Genomic DNA, 15,837 nt, shown 5'->3' with positions numbered 1-15,837 from the left:
TCTTTCTTTTATCATGTAAAGTACACTTTAACTTCTATTATTTTTATCTGCAAATTGTTACCGTATAGTTCATCCATTACCGGCTGTATCTCTGCATCAACTGCCTAAGCTCTGCACAGCCACAGAACACTTTCCCAATGACGCCCTTTCCTGGGGTTATTGTGCAGTTACTGTTCACAGAGGGGAACCCCAAGACCGAGGCTTTGGGATGAAGATGTGGGAGATGAATGCAATAGATGGGCAGACAGGTGGAATATCATTTAAACAACTGGTATGTTCCAAAAAAGTTGCATGTGAATCAGATTTCTTTCTGAATCAAATCACATTTGCCCACTGACTTCTAGTTCCAGAGCTACTTTATCTTCATTTTGGATTGATCTGTAATTGGCAGGGGCTCCCAACACTTTAGTTTTAAGTTTCTCTGCCCTGTAGGCTTTCAGTCAAGTAGTTAATGATCTGTAAAACACTCGCCTGCCTAGAGGAGTCACTATTTAAAGGAACCTGTAGGGGAATCTTTCCTGATGGGAAAAATCCTTTTGTACATTAAATAATCTTACCCTCTTAATACCTGTGAGTCTCAGCTTCTTAAGGCAGCGCAGGCAGTGCAGCAGCACCCTATCTGCTCCTGCCGCCAGGTGGCAGCCCTCGGCCTGAGGCACACCACGGGAGGAGCCCTCTTCCTGCACACCCCTAGGAAGAGAGCACATCTACTACTGAAGAGACATAGGAGGCCCAGAATCCAGCCTGGAGGCAAACAGAGACCTTTCTGTCCTTGGCTTGGGAGCCCTAGGTAGTCTTCTTGGTTACAAGGAGGAGTCAGGTTGGTGGAGGGCGGATCAGTGAGGAGGCTGGTGCCACAGCCCAGGCCAGACAGGACGTTTGCAGCTGGGGTGCAGTGGGGATGAGCGTATTAAAGACAAAAGCACTAGGAGTAGGCAAATGACCGCACATGGGGTATGAGGGAGAAGGGGGAGTCAGAGAGGATTCTGGGGCATCACTGAGGTAATGCGGGGGGAAGAGGCTGTGGAAGCCAGGCTAGTGGGGTCTCCAGTGCGGAGGTCGAGTAGTGCCCCACTTGTCACTGCCGTCTCTCTTTTTTTTTTGAGGAGTTTTGCTCTTGTCACCCAGGTTGGAGTGCAGTGGCAAGACCTCAGCTCACCACAACCTCTGCCTCCTGGGCAAGCGGTTCTCCGGCCTCAGCCTCCCGAGTAGCTGGGATTACAGGCATGCGCCCCCATGCCTGGCTAATTTTGTATTTTTAATAGGGATGAGGTTTCTCTATGTTAGTCAGGCTGGTTTCAAACACCTGACCTCAGGTGATCTGCCCACCTTGGCCTCCCAAAGCGCTGGGATTACAGGCGTGAGCTACTGTGCCTGGCCCACTGCCTCTTTTCTATGCTAAGGGGAGTGAATGGGTTGTGGGCAGAAGCCGCACTGTCTCCCTGTGACAGCGGAACACTGGGGGAAGAGGGCGGCTGCATGCACAGTCCCGCTTCTTAAGGTAAAGGCCCAGGCAAAGAGCAAACGTGCAACCCTAGCAGGCTCACTGCCATTTCTGCTTCAGCAGGCTTGGGCACCAGGGATCATTCAGTACAATTTTCTCCTAAGGCCCAACAGTGATGCCAGTTACAGGCACCATTCACTGAGCACCTCCAGTATTAACATAAAAGCTAACACTAAATGGCATCAACAACGTGCCAGCATGGTTCGAAATCCACTGTGTGCATGGACTCAAATCTCCTAATAACCTTATGAAGTGGCTACTATGTTCATCCCTAGTCTATTGACGAGAGAACAGAAACACAGCGAGGTTAAGTAACTTGCCTGAGATTACCCAGCTCATTAGTGGCAAAGCTGGAATTTGAACTCAGGAGGTCTGGTTCCAGAATATGTCTCCTTAGCCAATACACTATTCTGGAAGAACCATGCTAAATGTTTTACATAACATATTCCAGGAAAGGGAAGGTGCTTGCCTAAGGTCAGGGAGTTTCTAAGTGGAAAAGCCACTGTTCAAATCCAGAGCAGGTTCTCAAATCCTGGTTCTTTTTGCTGCTCTGCACAGCCTCATCAGTTTGAGTCATGAACTCTGCCCAAGGAGTCCTCAGTCTTCTCTCTCAATTTTCACCAAGGAAGAAATAAATGTTGAAAAGTGCCAATAAATGCACATATCTATTTTTTGTTCTTACATGGCAAACTGGAGCATGAAATCCGATCAACAGTCTTCTTTCTGACCACTGAGCACAGTTTTGATTTCCTTGGCTAAAGTTTTTGCGTAAAGTCATTAAAGGAACGGTAAGGCACTCCTTACAGTGTCACGTATGCACTGTTTTAAGTAATTTGAAGCACATGTGTATTTCCAAGGAAATGAGAGAAACTGCCTTTTGTTACATGGACATTTCTCCAACTGAAGTGGCCAATAATAGAGGAATAGCTGACCCAACAATGATAAAATACAACATAACCATGGAAAGTTTTGACTCGAAAAAATCTTATAACACAATACTAAGTGAAAAGGATGGGAAAAACATTTATAGAAAAGATATCAAAAGGATATGTTCCAAAAACTGGTAACAGTGGTCAACTCTAGTTAGTGGAATTATATCCTTTCTTTTTCTGTATTTTTTCCAAAATAAACATTTCACCAAAAATAAAAACAAACATCACTTTAAAAGCTGACATTTTTGGTTTCCATTTCAGAATTCAGTACCTGTTAAAATGTGGAGAAGAATAAGTATGCTGAAGTCTTGCTAATGGTGAAGTGATTCTCAATGAAAGGACACTTCCTTCTAGCATTCTTGAGCAGAACTTCTGGCAGTTCTGGTGGTACGCCAGGGGCTGCGTTGCTGGGAAGGGCTGCACTGCTGGGAAGGGCTCATGAGCTACACTATACCCAACCTGGTGTCCCTCTCAAAGGTGGAGCCTCGCAGGCTTCTTTCCAGCTCTGGCAGGTGGGGAAGAAAAGAGCAAGGGGGCTGGCCGGGAGCAGCCAGGGTCAGCCCCCTCTCTTGGAAACAAGGGAGACAGTTTGTCTCCCTTACCAGCTCTCTCCCCTAACCACTTATCCACAGCCATCTGTCATGACCTTTTCATGCTCCCACTTCTGGCAGCTTCCAGATACAGTGAGTCAAACTTCACTGGAAGCAAACTATCACACCAACTGTCAAAGACAGAAAACACCGCCTGATTGCTGTCCTACATCAACGCCAGCATATAAATCCTTCCTTAACAAGACAGCTCAAAATAAACAAAACGCAACTCTAAATGTGTATATAGCTCTCTGGGGAAACTATTTGTGCAAGGCTTTAGAGTTTTCACAAGGAGACCCCCTGTCTTCTTTAACTAACCAAAATATTTCCATAAAAGGAAATTAGCACAGGGTAGCATCTTCCTCTCACACAGACTGAGCACCCATTCTGGGGAGCCCCCCCACTAGGTCCTTTTGTGCACAGCAGCTTATTGAGAGCTTACAACACCTCTAATTAGGAAGGCAGTATTAGCCCATCTTACATTTAAAGGCAGCAGTAGAGAGGGCTTAGGAATGGGAACTCTGGAGTCAGAAATCCCTCTGTTCAAATGTCAGCTTTCCTACTTCCTAACTACATGACTTTGGAAAAATTTCTATAAAATCAAGATGATAATAAGATGCCTCATGGGCTTGTTGTGAGGATCAAGTGAAATAAGGCATGACAAGGGCTTGGAATTGTGCCTGATACATAGCTAGTGATGAATATTACTCCTTCTAATGATCATTATTATCAGAAGTCAGGCACTGCGTTAAGGATGTGACGTAGACTCAGTGATGAGGGTCGAGTCTGGGGAGCTCAGGGAGTCCTGAGAGGGAGGTGAATAAAGGACCTGCCTGGCCCTAGGATTGGAGGGCGAGAATAATTCTCCCTGGACCTTCTTCCGGTCTGGGGAGCACCAGGATCCAGCTGGGGAGACCGATGCCTTCATCCCCACAAATCCTCCAGTAACCTCCCACCACCAAGTGTCACTGGCATATCTCTTCCCCACAATCTCCAAGAGTTCAATTCAAATCAGGAAGAATATTCTCAGATCTGGAGTTGTGGAAACTTTTGTGCTAGGGAATCCTCATCCTACTGGGTTTCCGGGCCACCAGTTTGGAGGCCCTGATTGTGCTGACATATCCCAACTGGTGTTATCCTGGGCACAGTCACTGCTCCGTGAGCCTGAGCATCCTCCTCTGTAAAATGGAGGTAACAACAGTACCAACTTCCTGGGTGTCATGAGATGGAATGGTATAAGTACATAAAAACTTAGCACACATTGGCACATAATAAGAGCTCAATTACCACTGAAATTATTATTAAAGATGAACCTCAGAAAGATGAAATGGTGTACTAGCTATGGTGAATCAAGTTAGTAAACTGGAGAGCTTGGGTTGAAGTCCAGGTCTAGCTGTCTGGTGGGTTCTGACTTGCCAGCTGTTTCCTGCTGTCCCAGACAAGAATGCTTGACTCTTGGGAGGTACATCCTCCCCTAAGGTACTCTTAAAGTACCCCTCAAAAAAGCTAAAACACCACTTTGGCAAAAATTAAGGCATTTAACATTCCATATCTTAGTATATTTTCTAAGTTATTGTTTATTTGCTCAGACATCATGAGCTGTGGTTCATTCATCAATTTCCTACAGCTTTGAATCTAAGGCTACAAATGTCCCACTGTTGTTAAATCCTGGAGCAGCTTTTTATACATTTCTACAATCCTCTTGTCTTCAGGTTACCTAGAGCCTACGAAAGCCTGGAAAAGCCCCTGGGGAGTGCCACCGAACAACTCTTCGCCAGAGTGGATTTTGCTGAATATACACAGCCAATCAATAGCATCCACAGAGCAGTCAGGGAAGTCTTTGAAACTTGTCTGAATTTACACACAAGATCAGACACATAGGCTGTTTGGGCTTAATGAGACCTTAGAGATCACCTAGTCTGGGGTTTTCATTCTCCATATGAAGAAATTGAGGCTCAGGGCTCGGACATGACTTATCTGATGTCACCCATTAATGACAGAGCTATAACCGTAATTCATATCCCTATACTACCAGGCCAGGGCTTAAACAGAGCGGCTCACCTGCCTTGCAAGAGTCCTGTGTATTCACACACTAATCAAATGTATTACAATACAAAAAGCGCTGTCTCCAGCAACTTAAGGCACCTAAAATAGATGACAAAACCATATTTCGGTCACAACTAAAATTAAACCCAGTAGAGCTTTACTTTCTTGAGATCAAGTGGGGTACTAGGCCCCGGGATCACTGGTTCCATTCAAGGGACTAACCATTCTGAAACGGTTTGGGAACCACAGCTAAAAGCTGCCAATTCTAATATGTGGTCAGTAAGAGACTCAATGACAAGTCTGAGCGTACCTGACTAGACTGTTAGGCTTGGCACGCAAACCAAGAGGTGGCCTGGACATGAATGAATGCAGAGCAGCAGTCAGCACAGGACAAGGCACCAGGACAGAGCTTACGAAATGAGACCTGGGACTGTTTAATCCCAGAAAGATCTGTCTTTGGCTGAGGGCTAAGTTCTTTCTGCAGAGAAGGCATTTACAAAGATTCTGCACGAGACAGATCACCAAACTAAATACTCTCAGTAAATGGATACCTCAGGTGAGCTTACAAGATCAGCGACGAAGAAGTAGGCCCTAAGATAATTTACAAATCACTTGAAGAATGGGGAAAACCTGATCTTCCCCATGTTCAGGCCCTGCTGTGCTGTTGGAGCTCAGGTGCCAAAGATAAGGAAGTGATCAAAGGAGCACAGAACTCTGGGTGAACTCTCATGAATCCGACTCCCATTAATTCCATCACACCAGTGCTTTGCAACTTCTTCCAATGCTCAATTCTTTCTCAACCACCTGAGGAACCCGATACATTGTCATTAATAACCCTGGATTACTCCACAGGAATTCTCAAAAAGGTGGCTCTGGGAGCAGCTAGAGGAAGATATGCCTTAGGAAAAGCCCCCAGCATTTCCAATATTCCTAGTTAGGTGATTTTTCCCTAAGCCAATCACTGCATTAAGCACTAAAATGGTAACAGAGTTTTCTGGAAGCAGTCTTGATAGTATGCATCCTCTGCCTCAACAGTTCATTAGTATAAGTCAATTCCAAAGTTTGGTTCAGGAAATGCTGTCACAATAGGGACTGAACAATCAATCATTTAATATCTGAATTGCCATCTTCAAATTACTGAATGATCTAGGGATTTCTGAGTTAAAGGTGATACATGTCTCCTTCCGATCATGTCTTGGAATGGAGAAGGGCACCTCCTTAGTGTTCAATGGGAAAGTGAAACGGAAACATGGAAGGAAGATTAATCCACTTCCTAAGGACATGCATGTTCAGATTATGTGGTTACTTGAACTGTACCCCACAGGTACCCCACTGAAAACTAACAAGGACAAATGTTTTATTCATGCGGCCACCCAGAACCATGTTTAGCCTGAGAGTGGGCCTGAGGAATGAGGCAGTCCAGGCCACCACTGATGCTTTCACTCACTCTTCTGTTGTTATTGTGTTTCTTAAGTTTGCATGCTGTATATTTAACAACGTAATAAAGTCTTCCTTTGAGTGCTGGCCTGTGGTTATTGACTAGTGGGTTAAATAATCACTGCGGTAGGAAAGATAAGGCAGGGAAGACAAGAAATGGCAAATATGCTGCCTCTCATCATGCTCAGGCCCAGGGCAGACATTTTTAATCAATCACAGAGTTTCTTCATGTTGCGGTTAGACACAGCTGGAGATGCTGCCTCAGCATAACGCTCTGGGCAGCTGTTACAAACTTGATTGGAGCCAGTTTATGAGACGAAACCTTTTTGCCTTCTCTAGGACATGTGGTATTGTACTCAATGTTTTGATAAATAACTACCATAATCACAAGTCTTATGATTATACATATTGGATAGTTTTATGAAGAGATAATGGAAGTAACCACAGAACCTTTTAGTAGAAGTCGTTTTCTATCATTTTTCTATAAATCCTATACAGACTCTGTATACCCTATACGGAATTATTTTATTAGGTTATAGATGGGATTCTGATAAAATTGAATTCACGGTATCTTATGTGTTCAGTAACAGATCCCTTCAGTGACATGGGAAGGGTCTACACTGATAAATGATGAGGCAAATGAACCAAGTGAGTACAAGTGGTGCAACTGTTAAGCCACTTCTCAGCATGAAACTGAATCAGAAAATCGAGGTTGATCTCCCCAGTCAGTAAAAACAATCTTGGACAAAGATAAGGGGTAAGAGAGTCCTTTCAACACTGTGAGTTTGTGTCCCCCAAATACCACAATCTAGGGGAAGTACTGAGGCAGGAGGTCTGGGATGAGGCCAGGGACTGGGTGACTGATACACTGTCAGGGTCGGACCCACTGCCCCGAGGCGCTCTGCATGCACGAGGCATCACTGTGGGGATGTCTTGGCCCTCTCTACCATGGTTCTTGCATTGGCTTCTGTGCATTCCCTTGGCTGGTGCATTCTAATTTAGCTTCTGTCAGCCAGCCAAGAAGCGCTTATTGATAATATACTATGGGTTTCTTACATTGTGGCTGCAGTCACCACTTGACTCATTCTGCTTCAGTGTTCCCCTAACCTACTTTCCCCTACCAGCCTTTGCATGTTTGTGTGGCACATGTCTCAGTGCATGACCTCCCTCAAGTGGTGCACACAGAATCAGGTATATGGGAGATCAAGCTAATGGAAATAACCTCAGCTTGGTAGAATCTCAAGTAAGGGCTACACTTGAAGGATATTTGTACTTTTTAGGACAGAGAGAAAGCAGACAAGATGAAATATTCCAAGAATGTTTTAGAGAAATACAGGAATTATTTAGAATGACTTTGTTTGTTAAGATTGTGGGCTGGCAGAGCAGGAGTGGTGGACAGGCTTCAATTTAAGAACTACCTTCAATTGACAGGTAGGGGTTGCTTAAAGGACTGTGTTGGAATGGATTCTGAGGTTAGGTCTGGGCCCAGAGGGAGGAAGTGCAGTGGCTGACAAACAATGTCTAAAGGAAAGATGGGGAGGATATTGCAGTACATGGACGTCCATCTCCAGGTACTAGGGGTGGGAGAAGAGCAGGAATATGCACAAGTTTTGGAACTGGCCAGTTAGAAGTAATCACTTCCTTTGAGTTGTTTTATATATATATAAAATATACACATATTTATTTATAGAGACAGGGTCTTGCTCTGTTACCCAGGTTGGAGTGCAACGGCACGATCCCAGCTCAATGCAGCTTTGAACTCCTGGGCTCAAGGGATCTTCCTGCCTCAGTATCCTGAACAGCTAGGACTACAGGCATGCACCACCATACCCAGATAAGGTTTTTAAATGTTTTGTAGAGACAGGGTTTTGTCATGTTGTCCAGACTGGTCTTGAATTCCTGGCCACATGCAATCCTCTCACCTTGGCCTCTCAAAGTGCTGGGATTACAGATGCGAGCCATCCTGCCTGGTCTGGGGGTTGATTATTAATGACTGAGGCCCCTGTGGTGGGACAGATTGGGTATGGTGTATGGGCTTGGGTTTCTGCCTCAGTTCTGCTGGAACTAGATATCTCGCCGTATATCTAATGGCTGAGGGGTGGGAGGTTAGTACTAAGTAACAGCTATGCACCTCTCAACACTCAGTGCTTTACATAGACCATGTTCTTCCAAACTTCTCCAAGCCTCAGTTTTCTCAGTCCTGAAGTGGGAACAACAATATCAATATGCTGCGTGGATTAGATGAGGTAATCAGGGAGAAAGCTCTTGGTGTATTATAAACTGTCATAATTCCATGGAGAATCAGCACAATGATTTGCATCCAAGGCATACTAGTTAGGCTAAGGACTCAACCTGATTCAAGTCTTGGATTCTGATTCCAGCTTGCGTACTTATTAGATTTTTCCTACACTCCGGTTCCATCGCATAAAAAATGGTGATAAAACCAGTACTATCTAATAATAGTGCTTGAATTTTAGGCAACAGTGCATGCAAAGAGAGTGATTAGCAAAGTGCTTGGCACGCAGTAAGCACTTGATAGTAACTGCTTTGTAAAAATTCTATTTCTTATTACTATTATTTTAAAAGACTACAGCTGTGTCACATGTTTCATTAATAGAGTTTTTTGGACACAGAAAAGTTTGGTGGAAAATCGGTTTAAATTCGGGGGTGTTGCAGATCAAAGTTTGAGTCTCTCATCCCTTGATTTTCTCAGAAACAAATGGAACGGTGGCCAGTACCACCCCATCAGAAGACAAGCAGCTGTGGTGGCACTGCAGAGCCTGGGGATTCCGATCCTCAGCTGCGGCTCTTGCTACCACTAACTCAGCATGGACGAGTGGTTTTCTGCAGAATCAGCAGGGATGCTGGGCAAATGGCACACACACTCACTTTCCACTTAAAAGATGTTGCCACAGGGGCCAAGAGGAATCTCTGTTCTGATTGACACAGGATGGATGGGTGGAGGAGACCATCCATCAGTGTCAGGAAGGATCTGAAGCACCTGGCTAGTCAGGTGAAATAAAATAAATTATTTACCCATCTCAGAATCCAGTTGCTCACTTGAATACTCATACAGGGTGTGCTGTTTGCCTCCCTACTCTTGGCAGTAGAATGCTTCAGGAGGAAAGAATTTCTGGACTGCTATGTGTGGCTTTTTTGTTGTTGTTGTTGTTAGAATGTGGGGGTGATATCCGCTTTGTAAGGAGGGAGAGAGGGTCTTCAATTACATACCTGTGTAATCTACACAGGAAGGGAAAATGGGCTTATTTATTCAGTGCATGATGTAATAGTCATGGGCACAGTTTGTCTGATTGTCACAAAATTCCTTAGGACTAATTAATGAAATTTTGGCTTACAATGCTAAAGACTGAAGTTCGATAATAGAAACAAATGTTTAGACATCTCTTTTAGAAGCCCCTCCGAGATGTGACTCTCCACCAGAGGGCGCCATGTGTGCCACTGGAAGTATTCGGAGGTGACGCCCCAGCCTCCAGTCACCTCGCTTCCGAGAACCAGGAGGTACTTGCATCACTGTCATTATTCATGTCTACCTGACAAGTCTCCATTGTGGCCACAAGTGAGACTCTGCCAGGAGAGTCACCCCCTAATTTGAGTGATCTGGTTCAATACTTTCAAGATGGTGGACCGGGAGAGAGGGCAATAAGCAAAACATAATGACAATGACAATAACACTACGATAAACTACCACTTAGAATATGCTTCTATGAGCCACTTTCATAGAATCCTAAAAGGTAAACATTATTATCCCCATTTCATACATGGAAAAAACTAGATTGAAAAGTGAAAACTCGTCCAGGTGACACTGCAGGTAAGTGGCAAGGCTGGGATTCGAACCCAGTGCTGACTGACTGCAGAGCTTGGGATCATCCCACAGAGCCTTTTGTGGACTTTTTTCTTCGAAAGAATTTACAAGTCAAACTCTGATGAATTAACATTTGTCTTTTTGTCTTTGGAAGAAAGTGGGGAAGGAAGCCCACGATGTTGGTTACCATTCCAAGGCAGCGCTTTTCACACTGGGAAATGGGCAGGGATGGATTTGCTGACTATGCTCGCCTGGGACCTTGCTTTGGACCTCTGTCTAGATCACAGTTGGGCTACTTACTGGGCTTCTTTTTTTCCTTTGAGACAGAGTCTCACTCTGTTGCTCAGGCTGGAGTGCAATGGTGTGATGACAGCTCGCTGCAGCCTTAACCTCCCAGGCTCAAGTGATCCTCCCACCTCAGCCTCCTGAGTAGCTGGGACTACAGGCAAGTACTACCACACCTGGCTATTTTTGTATTTTTTGTAGAGATGGAGTCTCACCATGTTGTCCAGGCTGGTTCTGAACACCTGAGCTCAAGTGATCTGCCCACCTTGGCCTCCCAAAGTGTGGGATTACAGGCATGAGCCACGGTGCCTGGCCTACTTATTGTGCTTCTTAAAAGTGGACCCATTCAGAAAAAGCAGAGCCTTTGCTAGTGGGCAAGTACCACAGCTAAACACAAACTGGATGTTTGAGTAGCATTCTTACTTTCATATGTTCAAAGTGTGGCCAGGTGCGGTGGCTCACACTTGTAATCTCAGTACTTTGGGAGGCCAAGGCAGGTGGAACACCTGAGGTCAGGAATTCGAGACCAGCCTGGCCAACACAGTAAAACTCCCGTTTCTACTAAAAATACAAAAAAATTAGCTGAGCATGGTGGTTAGCGCCTGTAATCCCAGCTATTTGGGAGGCTGAGGCAGGAGAATCACTTGAACCTGGGAGGTAGAGGTTGCAGTGAGCCAAGATTGTGCCACTGCACTCCAGCCTGGGTGACAAAGCGAGAGAAGGAAGGGAGGAAGGGAGAGAGTACACACAGAGAAAGTGTACAAATCATGCGTATATATACCGTGATTTTTCCACAAAGTCTGCAGACCCATGTAATCAGCACCCAGATCAAGAAACAGACCCTTTCCAGCTCCCCAGAAGCCCCTCCCCAGCCACTACTACCATTTTACCCCTGGAATAACCAGCAACATTACTTCTTACATAAGACTATTTCCTTGTATTTGTGAATGTTACATAAATTGAATCATATAGTATGTACTCTTTTATTTTTGAGAACTGGCTTCTTTTTGACCAGTCTTATTATTTTTATTTCTGAAATACAGAGGAAAAACATCCCCAGAAGGAACAATGCTGAATGACTTTATGATTTAAGAATCAACACTAAATAGGCAATTTCACCACTTTAGATATTTTAGGGTTTTGTGAGTAGGAACAGGTACAGTAAGTCCTCGCTTACTATCATTCATAGGTTCTTGGAAAATTCAAGTGAAATGATGTACATCATTTTGTTCAATGTCATTTTGTTATAATGATAGGGAAAAAAATCAGTTTTTTAAATGTCATTTCACTTAAAGTTACAGTTTCCAAGAGCCTATTGATGACATTAGGTGAGGATTTAACGCAGAGGGGGAAAAAGGTGGGGTCTGTTTTGGCTGGAAGTTACTGAGTATTGCCTCATCTGGTCAGTCTGCTGGAATCATCGTTATCTTGGCAGCTATAATGTTCATTGGGCACCTGCTAGATGCCAGGCGCCTTTCTAAGCTCTCTTCACGTGCTGTGACATTCCATCCTCACAGTTACTCGATGAGATAGGGTCTTATTATTATCTTTATTTTTACAGATAAGGAAACCGGGGCTCTAAATTATTTGCTGATAGTGATACAGCTAATAAACGAGCAGGGTTTGCAGCTGGTCCTCTGACTTCTGAGTGAGGCCTCTGAGTGCTACACTCTACCGCCTCTTCACTAACAGCTCTCATGTAGGGAAGTTTACAATTGCAGGCCCCGCACTCTGCTTTCCATGTGGGATCTCACTTGTTCCCCACAGCAACCCTGAGGCATTGGTACTACTAACATTCCCATTTAAACAGGATAGAATTGAGGCTCAGAAAGATTAAGACACTTGCTTAAGGTTACATGGCTGTCTATTGATAGAGCACAATTTAAACCATTTGTGATTCTCTTGCCCGTCTCTTAATCACTAAGCTGTATTGTCAGCATACTGGAAGTTCCTGTCAGTCAAGTTGGGAAGGAACATGTGAGGAGATTTTTGAGGCTTCTTATGAGTTAGCCAGATTCAAACTAATGTCAACATTAGAAAAGATTTTATTATGACAAACACACAAAGCATTTGTGAGAAACATAAAATAAATGAGCCTTAAAGTTAAAAGGAGACACAGGAAAGTGTGGCAGAGACAGGGTGCAGCTCAGCTCCCTGGGCGAGCCTGGCATCGCTACCCATTCTTCCTCTCCCTTGGCTGTATGTGGGAGACCCTTTGTTAGGAAGCAGGTGCACTGGAGTTGGTTGGACCAGGGTTTGCTCCTGACACCACCACCTACCCACTGTGTGAGTTGGGCATGAGACTTTACTGTTCTGCACCTCAATTACTCCCTCTGTTAGATGGGAACAGTAAGAATATCTGCCTTTTAGGTAGTTAAGTAGTACATGTAAAGCTCTTAACGCAGTGACTAATGCCCAGCAGACACCTATAGAAGGCAGCGATGATGATGCTGTGATGTATCAATTGTATGTTGCTTACTATGACACTTCCTACTCCTGTTAGGTTTAAGCAAAAACAGAAGTTTAGCACATAATTAGAACAAATTAATCCCAAGTATTAGTTGAAAGTTAGTTCCAAACTATATGATGAAGATCCAAATATACCTTCTGAGATCATTAAAAAGCTTCCAGAATAAAGGCCTGAATGAATATGCAATGAGTAGGCTGAGTGAGAACAGGCAGGTGGCACCGTCACAAAGCAGTTCTAAGGATAGCAGGCAAGAGAATTACAGAATGAAAAGAATTATGGAACTTCACCGAAGTCAATCAGTTTGAAAAGAGTCTCAGGTTAGTTCTATTTCTAATCTTCTGCTTCATAAAAAAGAAGACAAGACAGAGCACTCAAGTGGGAAAAAGGATGTACTTCAAATTTCATTGTTTAAACATTTTCTCAGAAAACAAATTACCTTTAGTCATTCCGGTCACATAAAAGTTGTATGTTGTTTCTTTCCCCATTTCTACATTGACTGCTGACATGACAAGCCAGCTCATCATCTGCTCACACACTTACCTAGCTGTACGTCGGTTGTGAATCGCAGTCTGTGGATCATGCTGACTTTGAATGACTTGTAATGGTGGCTGCTAAGCATATCCTGTACTGTGGCTATGTCAATTTGCGAATCCTCCTCAAGAACCCCGTCTGCCCTTGAACCTGGGGAGGAAAAGGCAGTTTAACACATAAAGATACATGAGGCTTGGCAAATGGTGTCTCCTTAAAATGCTTTGGGATAAATTAAAATAATATAGGCTATTTAATTTGGAGAAGAAAAGGCTGAGCGATGACTTAATAATGCCATTCCAGTAAACAGAGAATGGTAACATATTAATCATTCAACAATTAATTCCACAAACACTATGGCAGGTCCTTGGCTGGGCAGCAGGGATAGAGGGATAGAAAAATTCCTGCTTGCTCTCAGCAGGCTCAGTCCGCAGTAGTGAGTCAAAACCACAAGAGCATGGGTGCTGTCACGCTTCTTGTTTTTTTCTACATGTGATTTTCCTGACCACAAAAGTAATCCACATTCCTTGAAGAATCTCTGTCCTTTCCAAGATTCCTAAACCGTCTTCTTTATTGCCTCTCGCCCTGCGCCCCACAGCCTTCACTGGCTCAGGGGGCACCTGCTGGTTCTTGGGTGTGACAGTCTCATCAATGGCCTTCTGGTCACCAGGCTCCCCTTCTGCAGTCCAGACAGGCTTTCTGATTCATTTTTCTAAAGGTTGGATCATTCATTCATTCATCAAATGCTCAGAAAGCACCCTCTGCATCCTAAGTACTCTTGATATGTGACACTGGATGCAGATAAGAAGCCTGGTGCTCAAAATCTTCCCTGGCTCCACAGCTTCCTGAATGAAGCACACTTTTTTTTAGTCAGGCAATTAGGGCAGCCCATAATATGTCTGAAACACACTTTCTAATATTCTTCCCGCTTCTCACACATACGTTCTCTCAGCCCTCTCAAACCCCTCAGACTGCACAGTGGTTCAGGGTTTTATAATTCTGGGCCTTTGCTCACATGCTGCCCTTGGCATAGAACAGCCCTCCCATCCTCACCCAGACCTGCCGAGATCCCCCTACCCCTCGCTAGGCTAGCTCAAACTCTCCCTCTCCTGTGAAATCTTTTCTGAGGGTTCTTACTGGCAGTGAATTCCATAAAAGTTGGTTTATACTGGACCCTGGAGCCAGACAGCATGGCCTCAACTCCCAGTTCTGCCTCTAATTTGCTGTATGATCTTAGACAACTGACTTTATTTCTCTGAGTTTCAGTTTTTGCCATTCACAGAATATCAAAATTTAGGTAAAGAATACATAATGTGCTTCATAACAGCTGTGACTATTTTTCTTCTAATATCAGAGTGGATTAGATTCAGCCTTGCACTAGAATTGCTTAGTGGATGCTCTGTCCTAATCTGGAAGCTTTGTGAAAGTCAGGAAAATTTCTTATTCATCTTTACATCTTCTGCAAGCAGTAGAGGCAACTGGTATGCTCTCACTAAATTTTGCTAAATAAATAACAGCTAGTATATATGAGTGCTTAACAAGTGTCAGTCATGTCTGTCTCTGCCATTAGACTGTAAACCCCAAGAGCAAAGGGACCCCTTTCTCACCACTGCAACTCAGATATTGCCAGTGATACCATTCAGAGGATAAAACAAGAGCTCAATAAACATGTACTGAATGAATACCAGGTGCCATGTTCACAGGAAGGTAAGGGTCAGTGAGACAGAGTAACTTAACTAACATCACATCTCCAGGACACTGCAGAGCTTCACTCCACATCTGCAATGGCCACTGGGCAGCCCATTTCCTTTCTTTGCAGCACCTACGATTTTGGACAGAAATGCCATGATCCTGATTACCACTGTCTCCTGGGTAACATCCAAATCCCAAACTGAGGGGCTGGCTAGGATTTGGAGTTTAGAATAATCATTCTCTTTTTCCAATCCTGATTTTTACTGAAACATAACTGTCAAAACATGTTTTATTTCTATTTTAGAACTTCTTATACATGAGAATTACAGAGAATTTTGGTAAAATATTAAAATCTTTTAATGTTTTAAAAATCATTTAAAGTAATCTTTCTTGAGAAAATGCTATTATTAGATAAAAGTTAGCTCTGAGCTCAAGAATTTCTGTTTTCTTTACTAATTAGTGTTTTCTAAATATTGCAGGTATTTGATTTGGAAGGAGGTAACAGCTCATTATGCTAAAATGCCAATTAC

At 43.8% G+C, this 15,837-nt stretch overlaps 1 protein-coding gene across 8 annotated transcripts in view; it reads right to left on the bottom strand.

Annotated features, from left to right (window-relative positions):
- Nucleotides 1-15,837, bottom strand: part of MAPKAP1 (MAPK associated protein 1) — a 267,937-nt gene that overhangs the window by 35,166 nt on the left and 216,934 nt on the right. For all 8 annotated transcript variants that reach the window (XM_037745939.1, XM_037745940.1, XM_017549141.2 and 5 more), the window contains one exon: nucleotides 13,628-13,768. In XM_037745939.1, the coding sequence (XP_037601867.1) occupies nucleotides 13,628-13,768 (141 nt within the window). The remainder of the gene's footprint in view (nucleotides 1-13,627; nucleotides 13,769-15,837) is intronic.

This window comes from Cebus imitator, unplaced genomic scaffold, assembly GCF_001604975.1.
Source record: "Cebus imitator isolate Cc_AM_T3 unplaced genomic scaffold, Cebus_imitator-1.0 Scaffold216, whole genome shotgun sequence".
NCBI classification, from domain to species: Eukaryota; Metazoa; Chordata; class Mammalia; order Primates; family Cebidae; genus Cebus; species Cebus imitator.
The sequence above is the reverse complement of the archived record's forward strand: the minus strand, read 5'-3'. Positions and strand labels throughout refer to the sequence as shown.